At 46.3% G+C, this 10,748-nt stretch overlaps 1 protein-coding gene and 1 long non-coding RNA gene across 3 annotated transcripts; one reads left to right on the forward strand and one right to left on the reverse strand.

Annotated features, from left to right (window-relative positions):
* Window positions 1–5,091: 5,091 nt before the first annotated feature.
* Window positions 5,092–7,375, reverse strand: LOC112886381. 2 transcript variants are annotated; one of them, XR_003227382.1, is made up of 3 exons: window positions 6,974–7,375; window positions 6,305–6,406; window positions 5,092–5,340 (listed from the first exon to the last, which is right to left on the reverse strand). It is a non-coding gene; the product is annotated as an uncharacterized LOC112886381 (long non-coding RNA). The 2 variants fall into 2 exon arrangements; XR_003227379.1 differs by having other exon boundaries at window positions 5,092–6,406; window positions 6,974–7,371.
* Window positions 7,376–7,617: 242 nt separating this feature from the next.
* LOC112886372 (SNAP25 homologous protein SNAP33-like) lies at window positions 7,618–10,522 on the forward strand. The gene is made up of 6 exons (XM_025952268.1): window positions 7,618–7,937; window positions 8,077–8,571; window positions 9,109–9,202; window positions 9,319–9,446; window positions 9,552–9,649; window positions 10,212–10,522. Exons 2-6 carry the CDS (start codon window positions 8,122–8,124, stop codon window positions 10,309–10,311), a joined length of 870 nt encoding a protein of 289 aa, XP_025808053.1. The 5' UTR covers window positions 7,618–7,937; window positions 8,077–8,121; the 3' UTR covers window positions 10,312–10,522.
* Window positions 10,523–10,748: the final 226 nt, after the last annotated feature.

Consider the following 10,748-nt stretch of genomic DNA (forward strand, 5'->3'; position numbering starts at 1 on the left):
AGAAGAAGGGCAAGGCTAAGGTTGAGAACCCCACGCCGAACCCAGATCCTAAGGCTAAAACTCGACCAGCTGCTGACATTGAATGCTTTCACTGTCATGAAAAGGGTCACTGGCAGAGAAACTGCAAGGTGTGTCAGACCTGGGACTACGGGACTGCGTACATAACGTAGTTCATACAGGATTAGAGAATAGGACATGTCCATACCTTATCTATGTTGTACTCTACTTGCATACGAAGTAGGACTAGCCGATACAGAAGGAAGCTACTCGAGTTGTACTCGAGTACGGTTCCTAGGCTAGTGTCGGACTAGGATTCATGTAACCCTGTCCTCCCGGATATATAAGGGCGGGCAGGGACCCCCTAAGAATATCAATCAACACCCAAGGCAATACAAACCACCATACAGGACGTAGGGTATTACGCACATCACGGCCCGAACCTGTCTAAACCTTATGTTGCTTGCACCTTCGAGTTCCTGATCTCGGCGTCACCCTACCTAAAACTTACCACATCGGGTATACCCCTCGGTGGGTAGGCGGTAAAACACCGACAGCTGGCGCGCCAGGTAGGGGTGCACATCAAAGATCCACCGGCGAACTCGATGGCATCGTCCAAGTTCACCAGTGCCGTGCCCCCCCAGGGCACGACGTTCATTTTTGGCTCGTGGGTCTACATCGCAGACGGCGCAGGCGATTTTCGTCAGTTCACCATCGACGTCATGAAGCCAAAAACTCTCATAGCGAGTTTTCATAGCGAGCTCGACGAGTTCGTCGACAATCTCGATGACTTGTCAACTCATGGCTCCGCTAGGAAGATCGAGGAGGAGCCCATTTTCAACGCGATTCCACCCCGTGCTGCAATGACCACGCTCGGATCGGACCCGCTCCAATCTGAGAACTTGCGTAACCGATCACGACTCAGTCTACGCAATTCGGCCACTGAACATCAGGAGGCCAACAACTCCGAGTCCCTCTCCGCATTGGAAAAGGACTTGGACTATTTACTCCGAATCGGAAAGCCCGAAGCCAACACACGTCGGGGGGCTGCGGGTCACCTTGGTGATAATGGTTTGATGATCACCTCCACTCCAGAGGGCCGTTTCATGCATTGGAAGGGCATGAAGCTCTCCGATCTACTCGAAGACGAAGACCGACTCGTGGCACACCTCAAGCCCTTGCCTTTTCAGGAGGGTAGGCCATTAGCTACCGTGGCGGAGGAGTCGACTGAGCTAGTCGAAGCGAGCTCCGATGAGCTCATATCACGCCAGGTGCTGATGGCGGAGGAGGGCGAGGATGATGGCATCTCACCCATTGACGCACTTGATAGGATATCTGAAGACGAGACCACAGCCAACGCCGGCGATGAAAATGACACTAAGCGTGAGGCACGAAGGGCTAGGAACAGAGCCCGTGCAGTCCGGCGAAGGAGGGTCAACGAGCGCATGCGATCTATGCATCATGAGCTAGACGCCGAATTCGCCGCCGTGAGCGAGCGGGGCTTCAGAACTCCCGTGGCCAACATCGCTAGGGTAACTGCCATACTCGAGCGCAGCAACGATCCAAACCTGCGCCAGGCACTTCGCTACGCGCAGAGGGTATGGATTTAGCTCGATCAATAAAACCTGGCGTCTGCCGTCAGAGAAGAACACGTGGGCGAAAGCCGCAGCCAGCCTAACAGTCGAACGGCAGGCAGCCGTCCTCGACCTCAGCGGAGTAATAACAACGACAACGCTCACAGGAGTCAGGTCACTGGCGGGAGGCAGCAGGCACCTCTAGGAGGCAACTCGCGACAGCCCAATCATCGGAATCCTTAGAAGACCTGCGCTAGAAAATCAATGAAGGGCGCGATGCGCGATCCATAATTGATTCCAGACGCGGAGAGTGTGAAGTAGCCGATACAAAAAGGTACCGACTGCAGTGATCGCTTTCCGGCGTTCACAGCACGGTTCAGCAGCTACAAGTATCTGAGGGCTTCAAGCCGATTGGTATCACCAAGTACGATAGCAAACAAGCTCCTCAGCAATAGCTACGATGCTACTCCACAGCTATAGAAGTCGTAGGCTCCAACATCACTAAGGTCGTCTACTTCCCGATGGCCTTGGACCCTGTGCCGCTCACATGGCTGGAGAGCCTTAGCAACAACTCGATCGACTCCTGGGAGCGGCTCAAGAAAGTCTTCATCGACAACTTCTAGGGGGCGATCACCTGTGCAGGTACCCGTCATGACCTTGCTCAATGTAAGCAGGAATGTAATGAGCTCCTACGGTCATACACACGCCATTTTTTCGATGTGCGAGCCACCATTGCGAACATCTCGAAGGAGGACATTATCAACTGCTTCTACAATGGCATCACCAACCCAGGCATCTACAGAGACTTTGGGCGGAATAGACCAAAAACTGTTGCAGGACTTCGTGACATGATGCATGACTGGTCCGAGCAAGAGGAAAAGATGCGGGAGCGGGACATGAGGCTGTAACGACCCAACTCGAGAAATAGTGATTTCTCATTACACAATGTGTACGCTGTGTCCTTAGACCTAAGATTGTCGCATGTACTCAAGATGTGAACCGACCTACTTAGGAGCCATCAAATGCTACTCTGTAACTGGATAGTCATAAAGGTGGTTCTCGGGTTTGTCAAGAAGCATGCTGTGAGACATGGTAAGTCTAGATGGGATTTGCTCCTCTCTGCTTGATAGAGATATCTCTGGACCCCTTGAGTGATCGGATCAAGAAATGCATGGCCGTGCAAGGGTTAAGTGTTAACCAAGAATTTCGGATCACGGCATCGAGAAAGAGAGGTTAGCTTGGAGCTAGACCAAATATTGTGAGGCAAAGGGAATAGGATATATATGAGATTGTGACGGCTCGTCTGATATGCTCTTTGCGCGTGCATAGGAGTTGACACGTCTTGCTAGAGGCCGCTATCAACTATTGGTCGAGTAGGAGTACTCGGGCCATGTCTATTCGCGCTTGAGCCCATAGGGTCACACACTTAAGGGGCTAGAAGCCTAATGAGGATATGATCCAAATTAGACTGGTCTTAGGTGCACTAATGGGCCTCGGTTAGGAAGCCCATTATGGGCGCCTATAAAAGAAGGGGTGGGGGTGCATGGAGGGGCTAATCCTAATTCCATGCCTGTTGGCAGCCGCCTGTTCCCACGCCTGCGTCCACGGTTGCCCTCGCGGACCTAGCAGTCCGGAGTGCAATGCTTCTTCCCTGTATGTGTGGATACCTTGGAGGTGCTGCATCTGCTGCACGAGGACGAGCTGCATGTGAGGAGGTGTTGCAATTGCACTGCCAGCGACCGACTGCACTACCCCGACACGCTACAAAAGTTCCGCACCCACGCGTCTATTGGTGATTCCGTGATCTATAAAAACAATTTTCTTGGTTTATGCGGTGGAAATTTTTGTTTATTGTTAGCGTAGCCCATCTTATATCCCTTCATACTCCCACGGCCCCCTTATATAGCTGAGCTGTTGTAGGTTACAAGATAAGCTATGATCTACTCCCTTATATAGCCGAGCTGTTGTAGGTTACAAGATAAGCTATGATCTACTCCCTTATATAGCCGAGCTGTTGTAGGTTACAAGATAAGTTAAGGTCTACTCGGGTTGTTTACAAGGAAACGAGTCAGTTAAGATACAAATATCAAGGTTATCCGATTCAGCTCAGACCATGATCCCTAAGGACCCTTCCCACCAACCAGCCGAGTGCCTGTACGTCAGGTTGTTATGCAGAGTCATCTCCTGGAGAACCGAACCCCACTCGGCAGGGAGGTACTAGGGTCTACCTCCGTCACATACCTCGGTATGGCCAGAGTAGGACTCGTAAGCTCATAAAAGACTAGGATATCTGTAACCCTACCCCCAGAGAATATAAGGGCGGGTAGGGACCCCCTCCAAATCATAACAAATCCCAAGCAATACAAACAACCATAGAAGACATAGGGTATTACGCTACTCGCAGTCCGAACCTGTTTAATTTTATGTTGCTAGCATCTTTGAGTTCCTGATCTCGGCGACACCCTACCTACAAATCTACCACCTCGGGGTATCCCTCGGTGGGCTTGGCGGTACAACACCGAGAAACATCGGTTCTAGTATTTGTATGTTTGCTCTATTGCAATGTCTATCGATCCGAAGGACCGGGCTCTGCGTGGGGTGCAGAGTATCACTTATCAATGCAAGCATAGGACCTTAGTTGGTCAAGTGTTGCTGGATACGGGCCTATCCCACGGTTTGTAGAGGTAGGCGGTAAGTGATAGCCCTATCCATCCTCCGTAATCCTCCATGTTCGGATAGATCATGAGGTCCATAAAGTAGCCGAGTTAGCTGGTGGCTCCTCTGCCAGTCATGTGTGGCTCTCTCGGTAGTGTATGGGAGCTTAGAGCTAGATCCTAATCATGCGTATGTGTATGTGTATGTGTATGTGTATGTTTTCGTACAATATAAGCTTGTATGTTTAGATTAGAAGCATATTATTCCCTGGTAGTTCTCTTCTACCTTTCTCCCTGCCTAAATCTTCTTGTTGAGCTTGAGTAAAACTTATATGTCACACTACCTCAATCCATATTATACTTACCCCTATTTGTGCATTGGATACTCAATCAAGGTTTAATCATAGACTTAGTTATTCTTTAACCGTCACCTTCCCTGTGGAAATATAAATACAACACCCGGAATACTCACGGGGAAAATATTATGATGGTATATCCGTGCACTTGCGGATTTATTTATGACCTTAAGAAATACCAACATTTGGCCGAACCAGCACTGCACGTTCCCCCATCACGACAGTTTGTGTATTCTGTCCCTCAATTTCTTTAGTCCATGAGTTTAAATGAAAACTTTTATTACCAATCACTAAAAATTAAACTCAATGGCACTCTCTGATCATATACTTCAAACTTGATCTGCTTGCGTATATTTTATTCTTTGCTAAGCCTAAACTTGTGAATCATATCTTTGGAAAACCATAATGTTTAAGTTGTTGAAAAGTGAAAGATGATTTGATGAAAGAATGCTTACTTTATTTGCTTATATGTTTGGAAAATTTTATATCAAAAAGATAACCCTCCGTAGCTTTATAAACTCCTTATATTTGTCCTACCAAAACCATATGTCGACCTTCATGAAAGAAACCATATACATATGTGCCTTGTTTCTACATTGAGTTTTATGAAATGTTGCCACCCTAGTGAGATAATTTTCATACTTGCTTGACCATGATAATGTATATTACACATGCAAACTTCTACACTGGAAGTTAGCTATTCCATTCCATCCATTCAAAAAATAAAACTCCGTGTTTGATGATCTCTCTCCATTGTTCCTGCAAAAGAGACATGAGCAATCTAAAAATAAAAAAATACTTATTAGAAAAAATGCATTCTAAAGAGCCATGATAAAAAGAAAGAAAGAAGAGATAGTTATGTTCTCAAAATTCTCTAAATAAAAGAGAGATAGTTTCATACAAATGAGTCTTTTATTTTGTTCATCCACCCTTCACATATATGTACAATCTTGATCAGCTTGTATGATGTGTCATCTTCATAGATCCAAGCTTTAATTTTGCAATATATGTAAAACAAATGCATGCTTCCAAATCTCCTACCATGAGCTCCACATAAGCTATCTTTAGAAGTAGGATGATAAGAGGCAATAACTTGGTGAGGATACACACTAAGCAACCTTAGACATCCTATGGAGAATAAAGATATGGTTCGTTTTTCTAAAAGTCTATCGACCACCTAGTTATACAATGGAGAAGTGAAAAGACTTAAGTCAATACCGTTCCACTCTTGAACTACCGAAACCATTATGGTAGACACATTAAGATTCACAAGTAAAGGTGAAGCCCATGCAGGTATCGTATTAAAAGGAAGTGGTCTTCTACCTTAGTTGTAACATTTACTTGAGAACAAGCAAAATAATCTGCAAATATCGTATTAAATGTCAGGGATTTTGTTAATGATCGTTAAGTACCAAAATCGTTCGTCGGATCCTGCATAAAAATGTAAAGGACAAAGTACCAACACCGGCTAACATTAGAAATAGAGCTTTATTTAACAAATTTTACAAGTGTTTGTCTAAAATATGTACATATACATTTGGATAAAAGTGAGAAAAAACTCAAGCAAGTTCCAAGCAAAACCCTAAACCCTAGTATATATACATCTCTTCTGTGCAACTTGAGAATAGCTTAACTTTCAACATTGATAAACTAGAAATGGTTAGCCATCTTCCGAAAGCAAAATAGGAAGAAATCCTTACTAGAAGTGCGAGGGCATACCTACCCCTTTCAGTTTTTTTTTGGCGTTGCTGGTGCCCGGACATCCGACGCCGGGCACTAGTATTGGATGCTATAATCACCGTCAGAGAGTACGGAGCGTCATAATCTAGATAGAAAAAATTCCCATTAAAACATGTTTCATGCAACATGCTCCTCCTCCCACCGATCCGAGAACTCAACTCGATATTACAGATAAATCCATCCACTTCTTAATCAATCATGCATAAAAATCAGAAGAATCACGCTCCTAATACAAAATTAATGTTCCTCTTTGATGTCACAAATCTCTATATATTTATCTAAAAATAAAACTGTAACATTTGCCAACAATGATCGTAACATTGAACAACTTGAAACATGAGAAAACTTGCAACGAAGTCGTCGAAGTGAATAGATATCAAACGATACAAAATATTCATCTTGTGCAACATAGAAGGATGCACATGGCAACAACTAAAATCAACTTTTACAACACATCTGTTGCGCCACCAGAAAGCATAAACATAATAGCGCAACACCAAAAATATGGGATGCAACATTTGAAAACAAGATATATAACATTGAGAAGAACAATACTGCAACAACCAAGATGCATCCGCAACATTAATAAAAAAACTGTGAATTTAAGAATTTTGCGAAATCTATAATCACTTGCAGTAACATTCACACTAACCAATTTTCAACATTGGTAACCATCAGAGCTCAGCAAATTGGCTGCTTCAACATTCCTCCGACGAGCAGTTCCTGGTTTGTGTGTCCTGGCGCGAGAGAGGAGATCGTTGGTGTGCCGCAACGTGTTAGCTCGGGTTTAGAGGGCCCCAAAGTAGAAGAGCCCGCTGCACGCCTCTCTCGTCGCACCGCCCGGCATGAGGGCTCGGTCGCTGGAGCTCACCGGACGCCACCGGAGCCGCACGTGCTGGAGCTTCTCCTAGCCTATCTCACGGGGCTCCGTCGCGAGGGGCCACCTAGCTCCACGCGCTGTCGCGGTGCTCGCTATGGAAGGAGGGGGACGGAGTAAAAACGAATGGATAAGGGCGTAGGAAAAGCAGGATAGGCAGCGAAGACTCCAGATGCGGACGGGTGGTGATGCTTGCGGGCCGCGTCCGATCATTCGACCTCACGTCGGTCGCCCGGGCCTAAGCATTACCCTTTTTTTTCTACCAAAGGAAAGAAAAGTCTTAAGTTTGGCAGTTTCCCGGCTGCTTCCTTCTCTCAAAACAAAGAACAGCCGCAAAACACGCCAACCAATTCACGCGACCCTAGCAATCAGTTTTCCTCTCGCACTCTCGCACCCCTGCCGGCCACATCCTTGACCCAGCCGTAACCGCGTCGATAAACACGTCGATTAATAATTTTCCCAACCAGAACCGCGTGTGCCCGAGCCGTATGCCCCCGCGCACGCGGTCGCACGACTGGGTCCTTGCTTTTACGGCTTTCCTTGCTCCCTTTCTAGTCGCTTGCATTCCTTGGTCCCTTTCTACTCGCTTGCATCAACGTGGATATATTATCTTCGCGTTCTTCCACTGTTCTATTACCTCCGCCCTCCGGCGCCGCGAACTCCTTCCTCTTCCTGGTGTGATCCAGTTCTTGGCCGATCCCCACCCGCGGATCCCCCGATCTTGCCTGACTTCGTCCAGGTGCTTGATTTCAACCTTGTTGCTTTTTTCGCCGTTGTTTCTTTTCTGGAGGGGTTTCTTGTTAGTCGATTCGTTATTAGATGTTGGTGTTCTTGAATTATGTGTGACGGTGAAATTCGGTGCCCAAAATTCTCCGCAGGGACGGCAGTTTCCGCGAAAAGTGACTGCCTTCCCGTCAGTCACCATGAGCGGGAAGCGATCCTTCTTCGCATCCAAGAAGAAGGCCACCAATCCTTTCGATTCCGACTCTGACGACGGCGATAACAAGCAGCAGCGGCCGGCGCGGGCCTCCTCCGTGCCGCCCCCGACCGAACAGCGGAACTCCCTCTTCGGCGCCGGCGCCGGCGGCCAAGAAAGGGGCGGGCTCTTCTCCTCCTCGGAGGCGCCGAGGAACAGCCACTACCGAAACGACTTCCGCGACGCTGGCGGCCTGGAGAGCCAGTCAGTTCAGGAGCTGGAGGGCTACGCAGTGTACAAGTCCGAGGAGACCACGCGCCGGGCTCAGGAATGCGTCAGGATAGCCGAGGAGATGAGGGATACCGCGTCCAAGACCCTCGTCACCGTCCACCAACAGGGGCAGCAGATCCACCGCACGCACATGATGGCCGTCGACATCGACCAGGACCTCTCCAGGGTAACCGCGACTACAGAAATTTCTTCTGATTGATTTGCAGACAATTATCCCAAAAAAATTATCAAAAAAGAAATTGCAGACAGTTTCAGAAATTCTGAGCACCAAGTAGGGAATTCCATGTCACCAGTGATAACTGACTAATTTGCAGAGGGGAATCGGAACCTGCAAGCACTAACATTGCTTACAAGTTTATGGTGCTCCATTTACACATTACTTACCAGGATGAATAAATTCTTGTACTAAATAGCCTTATTCTGCTGATGTAGGGGATTATCACAGCACTCCTAATTGCAAACCAGAATATAGACAGTTCCAGAAATCCTGAACTCTATAGGGTTTCCGGCTAATAACTTTACTAGTTGTTTGAGGGGAGGGGGGTTTTAAAACCTGAAAGTGTAATGGTAACATGGCTTCTACTTTGGGTTGTAAGTTTGTAACTGCAACTGCAACTTGCAAGTCATGGTGCTTGTTTGCACATCGTTAATATGTCAGGGACAGGGCTGAATAAATGCTTTTTGTTTTGCACGCATTTTTCAGAGTGAGAAGCTATTGGGTGATCTTGGGGGCCTATTTTCCAAGAAGTGGAAGCCAAAGAAAAACGGCACAATCAGGGGCCCTATGCTAAGTAGAGGTAATTTCCATTGCCACCTTAAACTAGACTGCAAGATGACAAGAGAAACTTGTACTGCGTGGTATTGGCTATGGTGCTTGTCGTGTGACTAAAAGGATGTATCAATTTGGATGCAGATGACTCCTTCATAAGAAGGGGCAGTCATTTGGAGCAAAGGCAGAAATTAGGGCTGGTCGATCATCTGCCTCGATCGAATGCGCGCGAATTTCGTTCTGAACCGACATCAGCACTTGAGAAAGTTGAGGTATTGTAGCCACGTGTGGATCTTATGCTGCTCCTTCTTGTGATGAAATTTTGATGTGTCTGATATACATGGGTGTTTCATAATGATCTGATTGTTTCTTTGTAGATGGAGAAGGCAAAGCAGGATGAGGCTCTGTCTGATCTAAGTGACATACTGACTGAGCTGAAAGGGATGGCCGTTGACATGGGCTCTGAGATTGAGAAGTAACATCACATTTCTCTATTTTTTTCATATTTTTTTGTGGACACGTTAATTCATGCTTACACTTTATGTTTTACTTGAATATGCCAGTACGTTGCTATGGTCCCGTACGAGTCGTGCTGATATTCTTTTTCTACGATGGGTTTCCTTCGATACAGATTTTATTGTGTTTTCATGTTCTCATTGTATTCGACTCTCTTTAGGTTATTATAGTGCTATTGTTCAATTTTTATTATATACGCTTCGCGTCCACCCGTCGGTGATATTGTTGGACCCAACTAAACTTTTTGGTGGAAACGTTATTCCGTGCTTTAGAAATAGTTAAAGATAGTCACTTTGTAGCAAATTACATGGTTAGATGTATAGCCAGCATGTGACTATGTTCTGCCACACTTTCAGTTGTCTTGGTTATCTTAATACCATGACAAGGAATGTCGTTTCTCTAATCTGTAGATTCCAATGTGAAATTATTCTGTCATGGTATTTCTGTAATAATGTTTGAGTATTGTTGCTTCAACCTCGGATATGAGTTTGACATTCTCTTTTTATATTTGTTGGATTTAGGCAAACAAAGGCAATGGGAGATGCAGAAAAGGATTATGACGAGCTAAACTTCAGGTTTAAGGGAGCAAACACTCGAGCTCGCCATCTGCTTGGCAGATAAAAAGCATTAATTCTTGTCTCTAGATGTTCTATATGTCATTGACTAATCTTGAGGGTGCTCTCGACCCCTCTTTTGCACTACATGGAGCATCAATTCTGATGGTTTTGTGCATCGAATTTTGATCAGAATGGTTGGCTGTGGACATTTCAGCGTGTATTGTACATATGCCATTAGACAGTATTGTATTCTTTATGTTTTACCCTTTTCCTTAGGATGTGTTTGGTTGGAGAACGAATCGGAATGGAACCGCTCGCTCCTTTTTCCTGGGCGTTTGGTTGCAATCGAGATGGAAGGTAATGGCTCCAGGAGCCAAAAGATGCGAATATTCGCATGATATGCGGGACCATCCCGCTTTCCCAATCCGACCTGATGCGAGCGCTCCTTTTTTCTCTCCCACGCGCGTGAGATAAGGGCACCGCTCCCTCTCTTCCCCCGCG

Source organism: Panicum hallii, chromosome 1, assembly GCF_002211085.1.
Source record: "Panicum hallii strain FIL2 chromosome 1, PHallii_v3.1, whole genome shotgun sequence".
NCBI classification, from domain to species: Eukaryota; Viridiplantae; Streptophyta; class Magnoliopsida; order Poales; family Poaceae; genus Panicum; species Panicum hallii.

What these genes read in the sequence shown, in the direction of transcription:
- LOC112886372 (XM_025952268.1), top strand. Translation starts at nt 8,122, where the DNA reads ATGAGCGGGAAGCGATCCTTCTTCGCATCCAAGAAGAAGGCCACCAAT. An exon ending in GGGCCCTATGCTAAGTAGAG is followed by an intron (nt 9,203 to 9,318) that starts GTAATTTCCATT and finishes ATTTGGATGCAG; the next exon opens with ATGACTCCTTCATAAGAAGG. An exon ending in ATGGGCTCTGAGATTGAGAA is followed by an intron (nt 9,650 to 10,211) that starts GTAACATCACAT and finishes TGTTGGATTTAG; the next exon opens with GCAAACAAAGGCAATGGGAG.